We start from the raw sequence: 24,667 nt of genomic DNA, 5'->3' as shown, positions 1-24,667 counted from the left end.
GGAGGTCTAATATTTCTGGAAGATTTGCGGACTTCAGCTACAGGTGTACTCAGATTTACCTGTGAATTTACATTCTCCTTATCTTCTTCACCCCCTTTTTGGACAGTACCTTCAGCCAATTCATCTAAGTTGATAAACTCAGATTTCTTCTGATCTATCTCTGTAACATCTGACACTACAGTTGACCTGTCCTTATACATAACCTGTTCATTAAATATCACATTTCTACTTCTGATGATTTTCCTATTTTGTTTATCCCAAAACCTATAGCCAAATTTCTCATCACCATAGCCAATGAAAAAACATATTTTAGACTTTGCATCAAGTTTACTACGAGCATCAGAATCAATATGAACATAAGAAACACAACCAAAAACTTTTAAGTGTGAAAACTTTACCTCTTTACCGCTCCAAAGCTCCTCAGGAAGTCTGAACTCCATGGAAACTGAAGGTCCTCGGTTTATCAGGTAAGCTGCAGTGCTAACAGCATCAGCCCAAAAAGTTTTTGGTAGTCCAGCATGCAACCTCATACTCCTAGCACGCTCATTGAGAGTTCTGTTCATGCGCTCAGCCACACCATTCTGTTGTGGTGTCCCAGGAATGGTCTTCTCCATCCTAATTCCCTGTGCAGCACAATACTCACTGAACCTTCCATCTATGTACTCTCCTCCATTATCTGACCTCAAACATTTTACTTTCAAACCTGTTTTTGTTTCAACCATGGCCTTCCAATTCTTAAAAGTTTCAAATACATCAAATTTATTTTTCAGAAAATAAACTCATACCTTTCTGCTTGAGTCATCAATAAAAGTGATGTAGTACCTTGAACCTCCAAGGGATGCAACCGGGGAAGGCCCCCACAAATCAGTATGTACTAATTCCAATTTTTCAGCCTTCAGTGTCCTACCAGTTTTCAAGAAGCTCACATTTTTTTGCTTTCCTAAGATGCAACTTTCACACATGTCAAAATCAATGGACTTCAATTCTAGTAGTTTTCCTTTTGACAGCAGCATCTTCATCCCTTTCTCACTCATGTGACCAAGTCTGTGGTGCCATAGGCTTGTATCAGTACTTGCATCAGTAACTGCAATTGTGCCTCTTGGACTTGAGGTCATGTACAGAGTACCAGTTTTTTTTCCACGAGCTAATACCCTAGCTCCCTTTGTAACCTTCCAAGTACTACCAACAGATAGTATTGCATGTCCTTCATCATCAATTTGTCTAACAGAAATCAGATTCCTCCTCAAGTCAGGAATATGTCGAACCTTCTCCAGTAACCAAACAGACCCATTGGGCAATAATATTCGGACATCTCCCATACCAACAACATCCAAGGCTGAACCATCAGCCAAATACACCTTACCAAAATCACCTGCAACATAATTCTGTATGATTTCTCGGTGTGGAGTGGTATGAAATGAAACTCCTGAATCCAAAACCCAATCATCAAGTGGACTGTCTACTGTAAGAAGTAATGCATCTTGTATCTCTTCTGTTACAGCAACAGAAGAATCATCTTCATTCTTCTTCTTAGGACTTTTGCATTGATTTCTAAAGTGACCTGTTTTCCCACAATTCCAGTATTGTACTTGTTGGCCTGATCTAGATTTACTTCTGTTCCAATTAGAATTTCTGGATTTTGATTTGCCCCGATTTGAATTTCTGTTATTACCTCTGCCTCTTGTCTCAAGGTTTAGGGCAGAACCAGATCCTGAGGTTTCACTTGCATCTCTTCTGCGAATCTCCTCAGCCAGAATTAAATCTCGTATATCATTGTACTTGAGTTTTTCCTTTCCTGTAGAATTACTTACTACCATCCTCATTGCCTCCCAACTATTTGGCAAAGAAGCCAAAACGATCAGTGCACGGATCTCATCATCAAAATCAATTTCTACAGACGACAATTGATTTATGATAGTGTTAAATTCATTCAAATGTTGTGCTACTGATACATTCTCTGCTATCTTCAGATTGAACAGTTTCTTCATCAAGTGCACTTTATTGTTTGCTGACAGCTTTTCATACATACCAGACAAAGCCTTCATCGGATTTGCTGTGGTCTTCTCCTTTACAACATTGTGTGCAACAGACCTAGATAGAGTTAACCTGATAACTCCTAGTACCTGTCTGTCAAAAAGAGCCCATTCCTCAGCCTTCATAGCCTCAGGTTTTGTCCCCAAAAGAGGCAGATGCAATTTCCTCCCATAAAGATAATCTTCAATCTGCATCCTCCAATACGCGAAGTCTATGCCGTCAAACTTTTCTATTCCAGACGCCTTTCCTGCTTCCTCTGCCATTGCTCCCACTCAAACCTAACCCTAGGCTTTGATACCAGTTGTAAGGAATTTAACCAAAATTCCCAACCTGTGAGAAACAAAACAAATAGAGAAAACACACGCCAAAGAAAAATAATCACACGCACAAGACAAAATTTACGTGGTTCGACAATTTATCTACGATCACGGAGTTACAGGGATTTCACTATTATCAGGGAAAATACAATAGTGCACAAGAACACTCTCAAGAAACCCAAATCCCAATTACACCCTAACACTCTCTCATAAAAAAAAAATAAGAATAGAAGCTGGCTGCCTCTCTTTTCTCTATTTTCTCTCATGCGGCTGCTCACTAGGTTAATTGGAATTTCTCTCTAATCTCACAGCATACGGCTACAGTTGAAATATAATATATATATATATATATATATATATATATATATATATATATTAAGGTCGGCTGAATAAGGTTTCCTATTACAAATAGGATTCGGTCAAAGCAAAGGGAATTTAGACTTGACTTGGGCTTGTGGCAATTCAGGCCACACACGGGCCCAATTCAACATAAAGAAGCGACAGACTATGTGCATCTCCATCAAGAGTACTCATTAATGATGAGCATTCTGCTAATAACTTTCAACTATACCTTCTGTTAACATGAACCAATTAAGCACATTAGAACCAAATGCAAAACCATCAGCATCACCGAGGATCCTAATAGAGCAATGGTATTGGAAAATCCTCAATCCACCTAAAAGGTACCAAATAATGCCAATGCATCATAACTGTTTAGTCTGTGACAAAACTAATCAAAGAAGATCTAATAAGATACAGGGAATCCAAATTGAAATCATCCAATAACAAATTTACAACATATAAAGTAGGCAGCCATATGCAACCTTGCCATTTAGCATTTAGTAGCAATCAAACATTGGAGAACAATTGAGCCTGTCAAGAGGTTATATTTCCAAAGTTTATGACCATGAACCACAAGTAGTTCATAACTGTCTGACATGCAATGTCAAAAACACAATGCAAATATTGAAGAAGCAATTACATCAAAATTGGGAACGAAGAATAATTGACAGAGATACAGAAAACAATGATCACCTAATCCTGCTCATAGGCACAAAATAAATAGCTACTTTTACAAAGGGCGGGTAGCAAAACCCCTATCCACCATCTTCTCCACTAACTCCTCATGCTTCTTTAACTGCCCTGCATTCCTTAGCTGCTGCAAAACCATCTGATAATCATGCATACTAGGTTTCAAACATTTCTCTTCAATCATCTCCCTAAAAAACCTGTAGGCATTGTTCCAATGCCCCATTCCACAATACATCGATATTAAAACCTTGTAAGTATTCACGTTAGGCTCAATCTCATTCTCATCCATTTCCTTCTTCAGCTTGAGAACCATATCAGTCGATTTCGAGTCAGCAAACATCCGCATCAACACATTGTACGTCACAGTATTAGGCATACAATTCAACTCCTTCATCTTAGCATACATTCGGTGAGCACCATTCACATCCCGCGACTTCACAATGCACCTAAATATCAAATTAAATGTAGATGCATTCGGGCTACACCCTTTCTTAACCATCAAATTAAGCACCTTAATTGCATCCTCAAGATTGTCATCCCTACAATGAGTCTCTATAAGAAAATTATACGTAATTGTATCAGCATCACATCCAAGCCTTTTCATCTGATTATACACTTGCAAAACCTTCTCAGTCCTCCCTGCCTTCACATGAACACGCATTAGATTATTAAATGTAATTGAATTCGGGCTACATCCCTCATCAAGCATTTCCGCAAACACATCATGTGCACGAGTAATTTGGCCGCACCTACACAGAGCATCGATCACAATACTGTAAGTATACACATTAGGCTTAATCCCAGCCAATTTCATTTCCCCAAATACCCTCTCGGCCTCCGAAATATTACCAGAACGACACCATCCATGAACCAAGCTAGTATACACAATAACATCAGGCTCGAACCTATCCTTCAAGCTATCGAAAAATGACTGAGCCTCATTAGCCCTTCGTTTCTTACACAAGATACCAATCACAATTGAAAACGCAATCTTATCAGGCTTACAACCATAGTCCTCCATTCGATTAAACGCATGAATCGCCTCGGCGACCAACCCGGCACGAACGTACCGGCGAACGAGAATCGAGAAGGTCTCTATGGTAATTTCGACATTCCGAGCTTTCATCGAATCGATAACTAACCAAGCCAAGTCGAACTGGCGAACTTTTCCGGCGAGGTCGATCATTTCGTTGTAAGGATCGGGTGACTGGGCCGGAATATATTGGGCCGTGGCCCAGTTGAAGAACGATAGGGCTTGGAGGAAAGGGATGCCATGGCGGACCCCACCGCATTTCTCGATGACGCGGCGGACGATGGGAGGGGTGATGGGGTGGACGGTGGAGATTTGGGAGAAGTCGAGGGAGAGAGTTGGGATCGTGTTGTCAAGGTTTGGGTTTTTGCGGTGGTGGTCTTTGATTAGGGCGTGGAATTTTTCGGCGATTAGGGTTTCTTCAGGGTTTAAGGTAGTGATAGGGGTAGTTTTGGAATTATCATTGTCTGTGTCATCTTCTTGAAGAGTTGGTTCTGAAGTTGAAGAAGAGAATGAAAGGGTTTTGAGTATTTTGGAGTGAAAGAGTGAGTGAGGTAAACGCAGCTTTGATTTGATTAAGGCCATGTTCAGCTCGTTTCGGCAGTTCGTTTACTGAGACTGTGTGTGTCTGCGAGGGAGAGAGAGAGAGAGAGAAGTGGGGGAGGGAAAGTGAAACAAACCGAGAAAGGAATATGGAGTAGCATGTCGTTAAGTTCTGGCTAAGACAGACTAGTGATGTCGTTTAATTGCTAGCTTGGTGGCAAAGAGGGACTGAGGTAGGTTTTACTTTCAAACCTTTGATGGACTATCAATGAGTGCACAACATGAATGAATAAGAGATTTGAGATTTAAATTTAATTCTTACTTATACAAAAAATTGATTGATATCTTAGTATGATGATAAAGAACTATTATTAAGAGCGGGCATCATAAGTTGAAACTCTAAAAAAAAAAAAAAAATGATTACACAACATGATTAAAGGTAGGACAACCTATCTACATGCACAAAGGAAGATCGAATAACACAAGTGACATTGGAATGGAGCCATCCTAAGTTTCTTTGATACTTAAATCAATGATCACGATATTTTTTAGATGTCAGAGTAATTTGATCACATTTTTCTCATACCTTTGGATGATGGAATTAGTAGTATGACGAAATTTTGGAATCGATTCTCTCTCATGGAGCCACGTATGTAAGCTAAGCCACTCTAAGCTCGACACTTAACTAGGCGACAAAAAGGACCTCTACGAGAGGAATATCAAAAAAAAAAAAAAAAAAAAACCTCTTTCCCCAAGCTTTTGTTTTTCTTCATAATATAGAAATGAGAGAATCAAATAATTATCTCAAGACTTTGGATCGTTTTTGTTTTAGGGCTGTAAATGAACCAAACTAGTTATGAACAATGCAAGTTCGGTTTGGATTTTTATATATATAACAAGCCAAGCTCAAGCCCAAGCTAAGGCTCAATTATTAAACAATTTAAGTTCAAATATATAATGTGTTTGTAAATAAGCTTGTGATCATAATGCTTGATTTAACTATATATAATATGTTGGGGTATTGGGTCCAGGAACTCATTATTCATGTATGTATTGGGCTTAAAACCCAAGCCAAAAACTAGAGATCATCTGAGAAGGAGTAAACATTATCAAGGGAGTCCATGTTTGTAGGTGACGAGGTCAATTTTGGTTATAATGGCACAAGAGGGTAGGTCAAGGACAAATGTCACCTTTGATAATCAAAGCCGAGGTCCGAATAGGTAGTCTGCCGTCCAGGGGGATGTTCCAGGAAGTTCTGTTGGCATGGATAAGCATTGCAAAAACAAAGTACAGAAGGGAGTCCTAAAATATCTAAGGAGAAAGCTGCTATCACCGCATTAATTGCTCTGCAGCTAACTCTCTGGCCGCATTAATGTGGATATGATACCTGAATAGTGGTTTTCAACCTTACAGTTACTACCAAAAGACTTTAGGAAGGTGCTGATGGAACAAGTATTAAGACTAACCATCTAGCCAGCATGTTGAGGGTGGAGTTGAAAAGAGAAAAGAGTATGAAAGAAGAAAGAAGCAATGAGAGAAAGGGATCGATCGGAAATTTGTAAGAGAAAGCACTGTAGCAGCTTGAACCATATTTGTAACCATTTTCACTCAATATATATACTAGAACAAACCTCCTCGGATTGTGTCAATGACAAATTTACTTACATAACTCTAGTCCATTTCTATTTGATTATCTGTTAAAATCCATTCTAACCGTTATCTCATTCATTAGAGCCTAGTTTTCCAACCCACTCTCTACAAATTCATTATATTGGGCTTATTGGGCTTGGATCCAATCATACTTTGGATCTAGTGTCCAAAACGCATCCGTACATAATCTAACATTTTTATATGTAAAATTTTCTAGAAATAGTCATATATAGACATAAAATTGGATTATGTAAGTTTATAAATAGGTCCATATGATATCAAATTATTATTTATAGTTTATTAATAATACAAACAATAAATTTGTTTTGAAAATTCATAAACTTATGAATGGGCAAAAAATTTAAGTTATGGTGTTACTACATAATGGAAAAAAATAAGTTAATCAAGTAACTAGTGAATGAGCTCAAGCTTGTTCAACAATAAAATGAGTCAAACTTGAATATGTAATTTTGTTTGGTAATCAACTCAAGTTTAACTTGCATTCTAGATAAAACTAAATAAACAAACCTAAACTTTTAATACCTAACTATGATCGGCTCATCTATATCCTTGATTTAGTTATTTAAGACTCCTTATTTATTTTATATATTTTTAGGAAAAATCGGTTTAAGAATTCAAGATAATTTAATAAGATTTACACTTGATAAATAATTCTTATTTTATCAACAAATTGTCGATATTTTTGCAAATATTAAATAGGGTAAATACTAGTGCACATTAGTTATTGCACACAATTGTACACACATATTTTATAGTGAAATCGTGACTTCATTATGAGTAAAAATCGATGTGAAATAAACATTGCCCTATTATATATATAGATATACACTTACAAATTTGGGCTTAGTTCTTGGTGGACTTTAAAACTTGTCTGCTATTTTTTTTGCATAAATGATTAAACAAGAGATTTGATATTTGATCTCTTGTACAATAAAAACTAATTATTATTTTGGTCGAATGATAAAGAGTGAATATCATAGGTTTAAAATTTCTATGCATGCATGAAATAGAAATGAAATGGTAGATTAAAAAGAAAAAAACAAAGAAGAAGAAGAACAAAAAAAAGAAAAAAGAAAAAAAAAGAGGGTTAGTCTAGGAAATCACAACTCTGCGTTCTGTTTGTTTCATTGAAAAAGTTTGTGTAAAGATAGTTTTCTGTATTTTTCAGTGTTTGGTAGCATAAAAAAAAAAAATAAGTTAAAGGAAAATTATCTTTAGTTAACATAAAAAGTATAGCTTATTTTTAAAGATATTTTTTTTCTACTAATTTTATTTAAAAAACAAATTTATCTCATAACAAGTTAAATAAGGGAAGTTATAAGATTGTTTTTCAACTCATTTAAAGTTACTACCAAATATAGGAAAATGAGATAATTTTATAAAAAATACTTTTTGAAAAATGACTCATTTTTTAGAAAAACATCATTGCTGAAACAAACAGAGAGTTAATTTTATTTGAAAAACAACTTTATCTCACAGCAAATTAAATAAGGGAAGTTATAAGATTATTTTTCAATTTATTTAAGGTTACTACAAAATATAGAAAAATGAGATAGTTTTATAAAATATGCTTTTTAAAAAACGACTCATTTTTTAGAAAACATTGGTACTGAAACGGAAAATTATTAGGTACTCCTAGAGTACCATAAATGCGTATTTCCTCCTCTCACATGAATGGTAAGTCCAAGCATGAATTTAATTAGTATGACTCACCATTCATATGAGAGGAGAGAGTACGTATTTATAGTATTCTCGAGAGCATAGTTCTTAGAACCAGACCGAACCGAGAGGTCAGACCGTGAAAATCGAAAACCAGGATGAAAACCGATTTTTTAAGCATAAAGAACCGGGCATATGTGAAAATTCCGTGAACCCCTAAAACCAGGGTTGGACCATATGAACCGGTGGCAAGAACCGTGCGATCCAACCCCTTAGCAATTTTTTTTCTTTTTTTATAAAAACAACTTAATACAATTTTATTTTACTTAATTAAATTATCCATCTCTTATAAGGAATAAAAAAAAATTTAATTAAAATCCTTCAAAAATATTCCACTTTACTTCAAAAATTTATCATAAATTTTAATGTTTTCATGGTTATTATTTTATTTTATTAACTTTCTTATTTAATTATTAAATATATACTTGAAAATCATTAAATTTCCCTCACATATATAAATATATTAGTCAATTTTGCTAATTTTATAAATTTAATATCTATATTTAGACTTTAATTAATTATTAAATTAATTATGACGTCATCACGGTTCGACTCCGGTTCGACCTCGGTTCGACCTCAAAAACCTTGAACCTTTTCCTTTTATAGTTCAATGAACGGTCCGAATCTGAAAACCTTACCCGAGAATACATAATAATTTTCCGTACTGAAACAATCTTAGTGTTATCTTGGTCCTGAGACATCCGTATTAGTAGCATTTTCTATTCACGTAACAGAGAGACGGTCTAAGTCTTAAATGACAACTTCCTGGTCAGTATGGTAACTCATAACTCCGCATATTAGAAAAAAAGGAAAGAAAATCTTTAAATGGCGAAGAGATTTGGTGGTCTGCTTCTTTTTTATTGCTCAAGCAATGCGGGGTTGTTGGGTTCAATTCAACAATTACAATGGCGAAAGGAAGGTCACGTGGGCAGAAATGGACGCAGGCGTTTTTCATGTTATCCCTCCTTCTTCTTCTAATGCTATTCACTCTTGGAATCCTCTTGCTTTCAAACAGCACCTATGGTTCTCCGGGGTATGAGTTGTTGCATGTCTTGTGTGTCTGTGTGTGTTTGATTAGCGAGTCAATTTGATTTTTTTTTTTGGCAGGAGTGAAGGGTTTGGAGAAAGGGTGGAGAAGTGGACTGAAACTCTCTCTTGGGAGCCCAGGGTTTTCATTTATCACAATTTCTTGGTTTGTATTTTAAACTTTTGTTTATATATACTTTCTGTGGTTCTGTTTTCGATATGGGATTAGAAAATTTAGCTGTATAGGGTAAAAGCTGTTGTGCACACAGCACACACACACTTACACACACAACTGTACACACTTACAAAACAACTGAAATCGTGCGTTTAAGACAGTTCCCTGTCGTGTAATTAACATTTCCCTTTAGTTGTATATGACTATATGTTTATTACATGGAAAAAGGTATTGATTCAACCTACTCTTTATATAGTAGTTGGACATACATGTTTCGAGTTTTGAAACGGAGGAGAAAATACTTTATGTATCCGGTGGTGCTTGGTATAACACGTCAAAATGTAGATATAAATAATAATTTTGGACGTCGCCCATAGAAATATAGGGCTTTATGTGTATGAAATATAAAGAAAATAATTACCATATGAAAAAAAAGTAATTGTGAATTTGTGTCCATTATGCATCTTTTGCTTTTGTTTTCAAAATTTTTAGTGAAGGGTGGGGGGGGGGGGGTGTGGGGGTGTGTTGGGGATAGCTGATTGGGTCTTTGTGAGCTTCAATACTCTTGATGAGAGAGAGAGATGGCATTTCTTTCTATTTGATGTAATAGAACATAGGGAAAATTGATACAATTTATTAATTCAGCACGTAGGAGACATTCTAAAACTTGGGTTTAAGACTCACTATGTATGCGTATAGCTTTTTAAAAGAAAGCTGAATAATACTTGTTTGCACTCTTATAGGGTCTAGAATCCTGTTACCATAGCTCATGACTTTCTACATATGGCAGAAACTTGTCTTTGCGGTCGTTAGCAACCAGGTTCTGGGGGTGTGAACTGTCAAGTCTTTTGTTTTCTTCAAATCTATTATCTATCTGGAAGTTAGCTGTAGTTTATTTACCAAATTTGTTCTCTGAAAATATTTTCTTTATATATTGAAAGAGCCCTTTCTCAGATGGTTTTTAGAGTTGTGAAGTTGACTTAGGAGTCTTCTTGTAAGTCTACATAATAAATTTCTGTTGTGCATCCAAGATATGTATTTTCTTATGCTCTAGTGACTAATTGATCGATACTTATTGTATTGAGAATATTAATTCTTGATATTGTTTTGAACAGTCCAAGGAAGAATGTGAGCACATTATAAGTCTTGCCAAACCTCATATGAGAAAGTCAACTATTGTTGATAGCAAAACTGGCCGGGGAATAGAAAGCAGGTTTGCATTTCCAACCCCTCTATCTCCTCCTTCAATTCAAAATTAAATATTCTGAAGAAAATGAAGGTTTATTTTGCATCATGTGATGATTTAGTTGTTGGTATGATCAGTAATGTTGTTCAAAAATAAATTCTACAGAAGACATAGGTATGTAAGATACTAGACATTCCTTCTTTGCAGGGTTCGTACGAGTTATGGGATGTTTCTGCACAGAGGACAGGATAAAATTATTAGGGATTAGAGAGAAGGATAGCAGAATTCACACTCATACCTGTAGGTATGAAATTCAAAATCAAAACCTATAAATATTTGGATTTGCTTTTTCATTAACTGAAGGCCTGTTTGGATTGAGGGGAGAGGGAGGGGGGCAAAGGGGAGTTGGCCAGAAATTATACTAATTTCCATCCAAATCTACTCTACTTCCCACCCTCTCCCTCAATCCAAATGAACCTTAATTTATTCATTAACTGTTATAATATATCTTTCATATGTTTTCCTATGATCAAGCTAGAGGCATTTAGGCATTTATGTGCTGATTAGGTGTGACATATTAATTTGTAGTGCTTAGCTACAGTGGGAATTCTTCTTTCCCATAACATTTTGTTCTCTCTCATTACAATGACTGTTCTGACCTGTTGGTATCTATCGACTATCAGTTTCCACATTCATTTTATAAAGATGGATTTTCTGATTCCTAAGCTTGTTATCATGCTGCTGGTGTAAGCAGTGAGTGAAATATTATCATGGTTTGTTGGGTGACTTTCTGAAAGATTGGGCATTCTTTACCTTCTTGATTATGTACGATTACTTATGCTCACTGTATAACTACATATAATTGTTTTGTGAGTAAAAGAGATTGTTGGAGAGGAATCATCACAACACTTAGGGATGGGACATAGGTTAGAGTGATGCACATTTTGAATAACAGGTGGGGCACATATAATCAAACACTTTTAGTTTCTTTGGTATATCTCTATCACATGTTCTGAGTTAAAATGTTTTTGAGATTATTGGCCTTTTGCTCGCTTATCTTTTTCAAAACTTCTATATCTTGCTCTCATTGTTGTTTTGGAATCTGGAGGTCATGCATGTGGGTTGGTGGTAATTATGAGATTCATAAAATCTGATGGTATGAATAATATGGCTTATAATTAAAAGATGAGGGTAGCTGTAGATAAGACTGAATATGTTTTGAGAAGAGTGTGGAAATTTATCATGGTGACATTACAATATACAGAGCATGGAGAGGGACTTCAAGTTCTCCACTATGAAGTAGGGCAGAAATATGAACCTCACTTTGATTTTTTCCATAATGAGCTCTATACCAAGAATGGGGGGCAGCGGCTTGCTACTCTTCTTATGTATCTGTAAGATTGTACTCCCTCTTTTCATGATCTGGACTTACCTTGTGAATTTGCGTGATGCATGCTAATTGCTTCAATTTTCCTTTTATCCTTTTTGTTAATTTTGCCATGGATGCAGGTCAGATGTTGAAGAAGGAGGCAAGACAGTGTTTCCTGCAGCAAACCAAAATTTTAGCTCTGTGCCATGGTGGGATGAGTTATCTGAATGTGGTAAAAAGGGTCTCTCTGTCAAACCAAAAATGGGTGATGCATTGTTATTTTGGAGCATGAGCCCTAATGGCAAACTAGATCCCTTGAGTTTGCATGGTTAGCAATTCTTTAATTTATTAATTCTTTTTCTACTGTTGGGCCTTAGTTTTTTGATAATTAAAAGTTAATGACTTAAATTCATTATACATGTATGGTTTGTGCTAGGTAGTTGCCCTGTGATTAGAGGGGACAAGTGGTCATCTACAAAGTGGATGCCTATTGAGGAGTTCAAGGTTTAAGCCATTGGTTGTAAAGGTACTTCTTGATTCCCTAGGTAGTTAATGATTAACACTGCAGTTGTCATTTCAGTTGGTAATCGCTTCTGTTTTTCAGTGAAGTTATTAAGTCTTTTGATTCTTTGATATCTTTGTTCTTGAGGAACTTATAAACTCTTTTTTTTCTTAATTTTACCAAATGAATTATAACTTGATGGATGGTTTAGGCCATTGCCGATGGAAATTGCCAATGAGCTCTAGTTCAAATGACACATTCTCCCATTTTAAGAACAAGATGGATGGTGAGATCATGAGTTTAAGACCAACCATGTGCATGTATATCTTACTAATCAATAATAAGAAACAAAAAATGGAAGTTAATGGAACCTGCTGACAAGTTCTTCTCCCAACTATAATTTTCTTGATGGAAGTTGAATCCAGCTAGTAGCTTTACTTGCTCAAATTGAATTATGATTTGATCTTGACCTCATGATATATATTTTTTTGGCAGAAGACCAGGATGAGTATGTCATGAAGATCCTAGCTGGTAGTGTAAGTAGTAAATTCAAACATAGTTTCAACTCAATGTGGTTTCCCTTCCAACTCAGCTGCCTTACTTAAGCCTTCACTTGATGTACTTCCCATACTTTTGACATGCAAATTTTTTAGGAGATAGAAAGCAATTGCAAATGTTCTGCCCTAGCCAACTGTAAACTGACAGAATAATCAACTGAGTTTTAAGTGCTTATAAATCCTTATCCTCTCTTCTCATGGGACCTGTTTGTTGGCACATCCAACCCTTTTTTGTTGTCCATGCTTCAGTTATTGACATTAGGCCATAGACTCAAGTAGCAAGAAGGGGTCCAGCCTGGGAATATACAGAAATAGGCCAGTGAAAGAGGCCAGTATGGTCTCGATCAAATTTGGAATTTGTCGCCACCAAACCCAACTGGGCTTTAAAATTATTAGTATTTTAGCTTATTTTATTGAAGGAGTACAATGAAAAAGAGAGAGAGAGAATAGTCCTGTACCCAAAAGAGATCCTCCTCGCTCTATCTTGCAAACCCAGCCAAAGCAGCAAGATTCCAGGACTTAGAGAGCACTGACAGAACTTAAATTGGACACTGGATATTTGGGGAACACAAAGGCAACAATTGCATATAAGGGCCCTCCACCGCCACAGAGTGAAGGCTTATCTTTGATACTATAAAAAGTTTAGGACCACGCACTTTGACATTACTTAGATACATGACAGACAAACAGTGATTGGATTACTTTTCATCAAGTATTAGTAGTGGACTCAAGTGATGTAACCAATCACATATTGACAAATGTGCAAGTTATGTCAAAGTATGTGACAGAATATGTGTCCACAAAATAACGGTTCATACTATTAAAATATTTACTTAAAATTAGTATTTTAGCTTAGTTTTATAATTTTAAGTTTTAACCTCCAATTACTTAAGAGGTACAAATAACTAAATAAGATATGAGCATGCCCTCAAACATCAAACTGAATTGCTTAGTATTGAACTTAATTCTTTTGATATAAAAAGAAAGAAAGGAATAAAATTTACAAAACAACTATAAAATAGGTACGTGACCATTTTCAACCATTTTGGTGATGATCTTGAACTCAATTTATATTTGAAATAAAATTAAATGAACAGTTTTATACTTTTAATACTTAGCTCGACTTTTTTACGTCTACTCATTTGCTGCTCTTTGCAAACACGATCGTCCTAGTTAGCCTTAATGAGATAGCAGTTATAGCAATGCATTTGACAAAGTTTGCATCCATGATTATCTTACTCACTTGCCGCTCTTAGCAAACATGATCATCCTCCTTATTTGATATTATTTAGCAAAACAATTCAAGGTGTTTTATTAAATATTTTATTAAAGGTGTTTTATATATGATGGAGATGAGAAATAAGTATAGTTTGTTCTTGAGTTGTCGTCTAGATCATATAAGAAATTACAAAAATTGGGTCATCTCCAGTTTGTCCATAGTGTCGTCCAAGTCCAAAAAGATTGTCCTAATATAAAAAAGGTCGTCCAACATAAGGAGGTCGTCCAAACTAAAGAAGGTCGTCTAGCATAGAAACACCTGGATGACCCTTCAAAACTTAGAAAATCTTCAGAATGAATTTATGCACAAAAGCTTATAATTCGAACCACGTTCTACTATTTTGAAGTATGAGCAAAATCCTTATTCATTGCTTTATCTTCCCACTAAGCTCTTAACTTCTAATGGAAATTGTAGAAGATAAGATTAAATCTTCTAACTTCTATAGCAGTTGTGAAAGTTAAGTCTAAACCTTCTAACTTTCATACACATTGAGGAAGTTACCAAACAAGTAACCACTTCAAAACTCACTATATAAGGACTTATCCACATCAAATGAAGGTAAGTTTTCCACCACTCCTAAAGTTGGAATTCTTGATTTCTAGAGAGAAAAACTAACTTAAGCATAGGAGGGTTCTTGACCGATTCACCCTGGTCACCTTTGATCTTGTATTTCTTTCTTTTCAAGCCTTCCAAACAATCACTAGCCCATTAAATCCTGGAGCATTCAACCTACTGATTTTCTGTGTATCATCAGTTGGCGCCGTCTATTGGGAATTTAAATTTGTGATTTTCAATTTATCTTTCCAAGACAAAAGGCTGTATGATTTGGACAAGGTCAATGGCCACTAGTTCAGGCCACCACGAGAGTGGAAACGATTCCAGCCACCCTAATTGTGCTTACCAGTCAGCACTTGTCATGCAACTGCCTTCTGTCCAACAAATACAATCCATGGCAGTAGCAATGGCAGAGCTAACTAATTAGAATCAAGAATTGACCAGGGAGATCAACCAAAGGAGGCAACCTCGTGAACGATGCGTGGAAGGGCAAGCTCAGAGTCAAAAAGTTAGAGAAGGAGAAAATGTTGAGCGCGAGAATCACTTAAGGGGTACTGCTTCATGTAGGGTGCCACACTTGGAGAGGGAAATAGATGAAACAAGGAGAGCCATGGAAGAGATAAGGGAGAATATGAAAAGGATGAATCATGTAGATGATTTAGTTTATCGAACTGATTCCCCTTTCATAGCTTCCATCAATAGTCATCTCCTGCCTTCCAAGTTCAAGATGCCTTCCTTAGACTTGTATAATGGAATGCGTGACTTGTGTGACCACATTGCAACCTTCAAGACCACAATGCATCTTCAAGAAGTTCCAGATGAGATAATGTGTAGGGCCTTCCCAACCACCCTTAAGAGGCTAGCATGAGTGTGGTTCAGTAAAATACCTCTGAATACTATTGGTTCTTTTAAGGAGTTGAGTAAGTTGTTTGTCAACAACTTTATTGGAGGACAAAGGCATAAACGCTCCTCGTCCAGCCTGCTGACCATAGAGCAAGGAGAAAATAAGAGTTGCGATCCTTCATCACTTGCTTCAACAGGGAAGCTTTGACGGTAGACGAAATGGATGACAAGTTGCTATTGGCAGCCTTCCACAATGAAGTTAGTTCGGATTTATTTATTCACAAGCTTTATGATCAAGAGCCGCAGACCATGGCTGAACTCATCCATTCGGCCCAAAGTTTCATGAATGTAGAGGATGCAATCATTGCCAAGAAGAGGAAGAGAAGAACAAATGGAAGCAGACCTCCCACGCCATCCTGAACAAGGCCCTCGTCTAAAGAAGGCCCGGATGGGGGAGAAGAAGGATAGAGACAACAGGAAGGCAGGTTCATCTTCAGGAAGGAGTTAGCATTACACACTCTTGAATGTTCCACTTGATCAAATGCTTATGCAAATCAAAGATGACCCATCCTTGAATTGGCCAGAGAAGATGAAAGGAGATCCTAACAAGCGTAATAAGAATAAGTATTGCCGCTTCCACAGAGATCACGGGCATAACATGGACAAGTGCTATGACTTAAAGCAACAGATAGAGAATCTTATCAAGCAGGGAAAGTTGAGGAATTTTTTGGGACGAGATCATAAAGATGAGAAGTTGAAAGGAAAGGTAGAAAAGCCATCATGACCTCCACTTAGAGAAATAAGAGTCACTGTAGAAGGAACTTCAGTAAGGCAATCTTTTAAGTCAAGGAAGACCTACTTGAAGGTGGTACAAAACGTCCAACTCTCTGGATGACCACCAAGGACGAGGGGGGCAGACGAGCAGGCTATTACTTTCATAAACAAAGACGCTAGAAGGGTCCATCATCCACATGATGATATGATCGTTATAACTTTGCTCATTGCAAATTACATAACTAAAAGGGTGTTGATAGATAATGGAAGTTCAACAGATATCGTATATTATCCCGCCTTCCAACAGATGAGCCTTGGATGAGACCAACTTCGTCTAGTGAATTCACCTTTAGTAGGATTTGGAGAAATGAAGGTATAACCAGTGGGCACTATTACTTTACTTGTAGTGGTAGGAGCGTATCCACAACAGATAGCCAAAGAAGTAAATTTCCTCGTCGTGGATTGCTCATCTTCCTACAAGGAGAGAAAGGTTGTTACGGAGCCCACTGAAGTATTGGAAGACATTCTTCTGGACAAGAACAAGCCTGAGAGATTTACTAGGATTGGAGCAAGCATGGAAGAGAAGATAAAACAAGACCTCGTCCAATTCTTAAAGAAGAGCATTGATGTTTTCGCGTGGAATCATGAAGATATGCCAGGGATTGACCCAAGTGTCATTACCCATTGTCTGAATATGTATCCTTCCTTCAAGCCTGTACGTCAAAAGAAGAGGGTCTTTGCTCCTGAACGAGATAATGGTATCAAGGAAGAAGTCCAGAAGTTGACCACAACAAAATTTATTCAGGAAGTTTATTACCCGGATTAGCTGGCTAATGTGGTGATGGTCAAGAAGGCTAATGGCAAATAGAGGATGTGTGTGGATTTCACCGATTTAAACAAGACTTGCCCTAAGGATAGTTATCCATTACCATGTATTGACTAGTTGGTAGACTCAACTGCGGGTCATAAGTTGCTAAGTTTCATTGACACCTTCTCAGGTTACAACCAAATAAGAATGGATGAGGCAGATCAAGAGAAGACATCCTTCATTACCAGTCAAGACCTATTTGCTACAAGGTCATGCCCTTCGGTTTGAAGAATGCGGGGGCAATCTATCAGTGGCTGGTTAACCATATGTTTTGTCCATAGATTGGACGGAATGTAGATGTATATGTAGATGATATGTTGGTGAAAAGCTTGAATAAGGAGAAGCATCTGGAAGACCTTCAGAAGACTTTTGATACGCTGAGATGATATAACATGAAGTTGAATCCGAGCAAGTGTGCCTTTGGAGTTTTGTCAAGAAACTATGTATCGTACCATTTTTTTACCTCGAAAGGGGGGGTCCTCCTTATGATGCTACGGACGGCTGTCCGAATGCAAGAAGGGGTAAACTCGGCCAAAATATGACACCCGAAGGGCCCGACGCGCACAATCCTATCCTATTCAAGTCCGAGTTTACCGTACCTCCGGCCCTTATGTTATGCGACCGTAATATTTTGTTACCTTCCACAACAATTTGCTTCTCGTATCGACGAATTAGAAGAGATGTCAACCTGCAACCGTATTTGGAAACAACGATTAGTGGATATTGGTACTGTCACTGCACAGCAAGCAAAGGATTGGGGATTCAGTGGTGTAGTTCATGGTTTCACATAGGGGAATTGAAGCAAATCCTGATTAAATCCAAGTGATATTGAATGTGGAGCCACCAAGGAATATCAAGGAAGTCCAGTCTCTCACTGGACGAGTTAATTAGGCGAGTTGTAGCCCTTAACAGATTTGTCTCAAAAGCTACTGACAAGTGCTTGCCATTTTTGAAGGTTCTCAAAAAAACATTTGAATAGACGGACGAGTGCCAGAAGGCCTTCCAAGATTTTAAGGTTTATCTTACCACGGCCCCCCTGATAAGTCCTTCCATACCAGGTGAGGAGTTGTATTTATACTTAGCAGTGTCCTCACATGCAACAAATTTAACATTAGTTAGAAAAGAATGGAAGATATACAAGCCTGTTTCTTATACAAGTCGAGCGTTAAGAGGAGCAGAAGAACGGTATCCCATGATGGAAAAGCTGGCTTTTGCATTGGAAATAGCTTCTAGGAAGTTAAGGCATTATTTTCAAGCCCATGTTATCAATGTCTTGACAGATCATCTACTCAAAAAGGAAATGAATAAGTTGGAGGTTGCAGGACGTCTAATCCAATGAGTCATAGCACTTAGTGAGTTTGATGTCAGGTATCAACCAAGAAGTGCAATAAAAGCTCAGGCATTGGAAGATTTCATTGTAGAGTTCACTCCCAACCAAGATGAACTATATGAGTTGGATGAAGATAAGAAATGGGTCATCTACGTAGACGGTTCGTCCATATTATATGCAGGAGGAATATGAATTATATTGAAATCCTCAAAAAGGGGACAAGTTGAAGTATGCAGCTCATCTACAGTACCAAACAACCAACAATAAAGTTGAGTATGAAGCTCTTCTTAAATGGTTGGAATTGGCTAAGTCCTTAGGGGCAGAGTCAGTAGTCGTCTAAAGAGACTTTTAGTTGATCATAGGTCAAGTGAACGAAACATGTGAGGCTAAGGAAGAACGGATGAAGAAGTATCTCAATAAGGTGAAAGCATGGAAGCAGATGCTTTGGCAAAAGCAACATCAACAGAGAAGACAATGGACGAGTATGACAAATTCCAGTATATGCCAAGCATAGATCTTTCAGAGGTATAGCAAATTGGAGGAGAAAAAAATTTGATGACCCCCATAGTGGTTTACCTCAAGGATGGAAGCTTTCTAGAGGATAAGGACGAGGCTAGAAGGCTAAGGATTAAAGCGGCTAAATATGTCCTTATAGACGAGGTGCTATATAAAAGAGGTTTCTCTCAACTCTATCTAAGGTGCTTAGCTCTAGACAAGTCAAATTATGTATTGAGGGAAGTTCATAAAGGAGCATGCGGGAACCACCAGAAGCAAGAGCACTTGTCCATAAGGTCATCCATGCAGGCTACTACTAGCTGACCATTAAAGCAGATGTTAAGGCTTATGTAAAGGTGTGTGATCAATGTTAGCATTTTAGCAATGTCCCTAGACAACCATCGGAGTACCTCACCCTGATGATGGCCCCATGACCTTTTGCGCAATGGGGATTGGATATCTTGGGTCCCTTTCTAATAGGAACTAGGTAGATGAAGTTTTTGGTAGTGGGGATTGATTACTTCACTAAATGGGTGGAAGTTGAACCCTTAGCAAAGATCACACAGCAAAATGTCAGAAATTTCGTCTGGAAGAGCATTGTATGCTGATTTGGGGTGCCTAGGGTACTAGTGTCAGACAATGGACGACAATTTGATAACATGCCTTTCAGAGATTTCTGCAAACAACTTGGAATCAAAAATCATTATTCCTCACCCTCCCACCCATAAGCAAATAGACAAGCTAAAGTTGCAAATCGATCTTTGTTGAAAATCATCAAGACTGGGCTTGAAGGGACAAAGGGAGTATGATCAGACGAGCTACCAGGTGTACTATGAGCTTACATGACAATTATGAAAACCTCCACAGGGGAAACTTTTAAACTAGCCTATGGAAGTGAAGCAGTCATACCTGTAGAAGTGCACATGGCTAACAACAGGGTGATGAAGTATTAGGACGAGGAGAACGAAGAACAACTTCGTCTTAACCTTGATCTGATTGACGAGATAAGGATGGATGCAGAATAGAGCACAGTGAGGTATAAAAACCTCATGGCTAGACAATATGATGCAATGGTGAAACCCAGACACTTCAAAATTGGAGACTTCATCCTAAAAAGGGTCTCTTTAGCAACCAAAAATCTAGCCCATGGGAAGCTGGGACCTAATTGGGAGGAACCCTACAGGGTTATTAATTGTAAGAGGCAATGATCATACTACTCGGGAGCCCTGGATGGAAGAAAGCTAGAGCACCCCTAGAATGTTGAGCATTTAAGAAGATATTACTAGTGAGGTATCAGCCTAGACGAGCATCATCTTAGACGAGATCATCCTGGACGAGCCAAAGTTGTGTGTTGCTTTCCGTAATGTATGTTTACTTGTGTTTGTTATTAGTACTATAGGTTGTTTAGTATTTTAATTCCCTAAAAGTGCATTAGTTTCCAACTTGTGCACTGTCTATAGACGAATTTGTGATGGATAAAGTCACGAAAAGTCTTTGTACATAAGTATTTTCAATTCCCTAAAGGCACTAGCTTCTAAGCATGTGCCAAAACTTGTGGACGATGTTTATGTTATGTAAATACAGTGTGAATTTCCAATATATATAAGGTTGTGTGAATTTCCAATTCTCATGTTATTGAAGTTCTCATTAAAACTAATCAACAAGAAAGCTAAAGGGCCAAGACAAGCAAAATCTCTAGATGCAGGGATGTAACGTCTATAAGCTTTCCTTAAATAAGGTAAAAGCAAAGTATAATAAACTTATAGTATACTCATCTAATTAATGGACAAAGTAAAGCATGCATGCAAAAATATCCAAAATCCATGGATGAATCTGACAAGTTAAACAATCCAATCTCTAGACGAGTAAATGCTGGAAATGTCTTGCCCAAAGACAAAGATTAATGCGAGCTATAAGTCAAACCTATGAATAAAGAAAGCTGGCAAAAGAAATTCCATTCATAAACGAGTTACACTTGCGAAATATAATGAATGGAAAAATGTTGAGCATAAAAAGTTGTCCTAATATGGACGAACTTAATGCCTTCACAAGTGGACGGACCACACTTAAACCATTTGATATAACATAGACGATGTAAACAAAAGAAAACTCGTCCATGAAAAAAGTATAGCATGTTTAACAAATAACAAAGAATGAGGATGAAAATAAACATTCATTCATAAAAGTCTAAATAAAAGAGGGTAGACGAGCATCGTCCAAAAACCCTTATAAAGTTTGCCTAAAAAGGAAATTGTATCAAAACTCGTCTCAAAAACATGGACGAGTCAAATGAACTTAGACAAATTTAAATGGTCCAAAACAACGGACCTCATACTTAAATAATAATAAAAAGAAAGAAACTATGACAAGATAACATTTTAAACATCTTTTACTGAGAAGGGTTATCTCTAGAATTAGGCTCATCCTAAGCAAGCTGGGTGATAGCATCATCCTCGATGTTGACATCTTTAGAGCTCGTCTGAAGGAGAGAGCTTGCAGCACCAATGTTGAGCTTGATGGAGCTGAAGTCAACTTCAGGGCAGTGTTCTTCAGCGTCCATATGGAAGTCTTCAAAGCCAGCAGTGTAGTTCCCATCTAAAAGGGTAGTAAACTGACTGGAAGCTTTGAACTCCTTGACAGCGTCTTTTTTGGCTTTTTCAAGAAGGTCGCGCAACTCATCATTCCCCTTCTGAAGATGGTCAAGACAAGTATCCTTTTTAGCAGCATCAACCTTAAGTTTTTCAACAAGGTTCTTCAACTCCTTGACCTCGTCCATATCCTTGGCTGCCACCTCAGCCTTACCCCTACAATCTGCCTGTACCTCACTAATCTTTGCTTCCAACCTTATTCTGTTCTGATCCATCTCAGTAGCATGTCTAGACGCTGCTATGAACTTTGACATAGCCAACATATGCAATTGATTGAAGCTGATTAGACAAGAGATGTGAAATGTAATAAGACGAAATGAAAACAAAATAATGAAAACATACCTTGAAGAGATCATAAACAGCAGAATGTTCAAATTCTTTCAAGGACATGTCATAGCACACAGCCATGTCCTCGTCAGTCATAGCCTTTTGAAACCTTTCCCAAGCAAGATCTTCATTCTTAAGAAGGTTCATGGGAATTCTTCTAGAAGGCTAGGATGAGGTGGTTACTATAGGCTTGGACAGAGTGACCACAACAGGTACAGATGAGTCTAGATCATGAATTTGGATGGACGGTTGTTGAGAGGTAGGAGGGATAATTGAACTAGACTTGACTACCCCAGGTTTGGACGACCCATGCTTTGCCTTCTTATTTCCTTGACAATTGGGAAGATTTCCCAAATCAAGCATCTTGGATAAACTCTTTCTTTTTTCTCCAGCAAAAGGTTGAGGCTGGGACTAAGTCTTCGGCAAGGTCACCTCGTCCACTAATCCTTTTCCTTCATGGTTGTAATCCTTGTGAAGAAAAGTGCTAGAGTCTGGTTAAAACAAATAATAAAAAGAAATTTTCTAAGTAAAAACTCACGTTTGCGAGTGGTAAGCTCGTGGGCTAAAGCTTCAAGGGATAGTTCAGGTCTAAGTCCCCAAGTTGCAAGACATTGGAGAGTAACCAAAGAATGAAAACTCCTATCAGTAAACAGACGAGCCTTTTGGATGCGTTCAAGATGAAATTTGCTCAAAGAAGGTCGTCTAACAGCTAAAATAAAAAATAAAAATAAAAAAAAAGGAGAAAGGAAGAAAAATGTTAGACGAGTCCAAAAAAGATAGAAAATATTGAATAGGAATGAAACATACATTTTGGACGAAGGTTCCCTAGTTCTCAAATATAGGGAGCGAATGGATCCCTGCCAACCTCAATAGGGTTTCCAGCCCAAAAACCAGAGACGAAGAAAAACTTCGTCTTCCAATTTCTATCAAATGTGAGAAAGGACTTTATTAACCTAAAATCTTTACCCCTGGCCGTGAACTGATAAAAACCAAGGGATTGACTGATTTCTGAGGGTTTGTAACACTAAAGGAACTCGTCTACAGTGAGAGGACGATCCCCTTCAAATACCTCCTTCCACAAAATTTGCATAGAGATGACCAGCCTCCATGCATTAGGATTAAATTGACACACTCCTAAACCTAGCCTAGTAAGTAACTCTCTAGCAAAAACATTGAGAGGCAACCTAAGTTCCCCCAAGAAATAAGCTTCATAAACACCTATTCCAAAACGAGGGTCACAACACCACTCACCACGGACGACCAACCTAGGGTTAAGGTCGTTTGGAATTTGGTACCAATTTCTATGGATAGTAAGCCTTTTTTCATCCGTCTTGGAATGGACTCCTACAGCATAACTATACATAGCTTCTACCTTGTCTAAAGCAGTGGATGGAGGAACACTCATGGAGGTACCAGCTTGTGACCCAGAAGCTGCCCTTGTACTTAGTACTTCCTGAAGAACCTCTAAGGGAACCCTTGGAACTCCGGACGTGTATTGCTCGTCCGTGGTGTTCCCTCCACTACTACTATTACTATTACTCCTACTGCCACTGTTACTACTGGAACCACTATCACTAGTACTGTTGTGATACTCGTCTATCTCCTTATTATCACTATTGCTAGACGAGGATATTACAACCTCAGACATTTGAGAAAAACTTAAAAGAAAACCTAAAGACGAAGACGAAGACGAAGAAAATACCTGGTTCTAAACGAGGAAGGCCTAAGGACGCAGGAAGACTTCTAGATGAGGAGCTGGACGACGAATGTTAGGAGAGAATTTTAGAAATGCGAAAGGGTATGAGAAGAATTCTACTATTTATAGGTAGGGAGGCTTGGCTTTTGAAACAACACGACCAACCAAGAGAAGCCAGACGAAATGACATGATTGAAATACATCAAATTGGGCCATGTGTCAACAAAAAAAAAAAAAAAAAAGGCGTTCTGATAACAGACAACACAAGGACAAGGGGCCAACAAAAAAAGGCGTTCTGAGAAATAAGTATAGTTCGTCCTTGAGTTGTCATCCAAATCATATAAGAAACTAAAAAATTGGGCCATCTCCAATTCGTCCATAGTGTCGTCCAAGGCTAGAAATGTTGTCCTAATATAAGAAAGGTTGTCCAGCATAAGGAGGTCGTCCAAACTAAAGAAGGTCATCCAACATAGAAACACTTCGACGACCCCTCAACACTTAGAAAATCTTCAGAATGAATTTATGCACAAAAGCTTATAATTCGAACCACGTTCTACCATTTTGAAGAATGAACAAAATCCTTGTTCATCGCTTTAACTTCCAACTAATGGCAGTTGTAGAAGATAAAACTAAATCTTCTAACTTCTATAGCAGTTGTGGAAGTTAAGTTTGAACTTTCTAACTTCCATAC

General features: G+C 37.6%; 1 protein-coding gene and 1 pseudogene across 1 annotated transcript; one reads left to right on the top strand and one right to left on the bottom strand.

Annotated features, from left to right (window-relative positions):
* Positions 1-3,141: 3,141 nt before the first annotated feature.
* LOC115974552 (pentatricopeptide repeat-containing protein At1g20300, mitochondrial) lies at positions 3,142-5,158 on the bottom strand. Its single transcript, XM_031094960.1, has one exon. It carries the CDS (start codon positions 4,996-4,998, stop codon positions 3,424-3,426), a length of 1,575 nt encoding a protein of 524 aa, XP_030950820.1. The 5' UTR covers positions 4,999-5,158; the 3' UTR covers positions 3,142-3,423.
* Positions 5,159-9,127: 3,969 nt separating this feature from the next.
* LOC115978284 lies at positions 9,128-13,285 on the top strand (annotated as a pseudogene).
* The last annotated feature ends 11,382 nt before the right edge of the window (positions 13,286-24,667 follow it).

The sequence above is a fragment of the Quercus lobata genome, chromosome 2 (assembly GCF_001633185.2).
Source record: "Quercus lobata isolate SW786 chromosome 2, ValleyOak3.0 Primary Assembly, whole genome shotgun sequence".
Taxonomy (NCBI): Eukaryota; Viridiplantae; Streptophyta; class Magnoliopsida; order Fagales; family Fagaceae; genus Quercus; species Quercus lobata.
The sequence above is the reverse complement of the archived record's forward strand: the minus strand, read 5'-3'. Positions and strand labels throughout refer to the sequence as shown.

What these genes read in the sequence shown, in the direction of transcription:
- LOC115974552 (XM_031094960.1), bottom strand. Translation starts at nt 4,998, where the DNA reads ATGGCCTTAATCAAATCAAAGCTGCGTTTACCTCACTCACTCTTTCAC.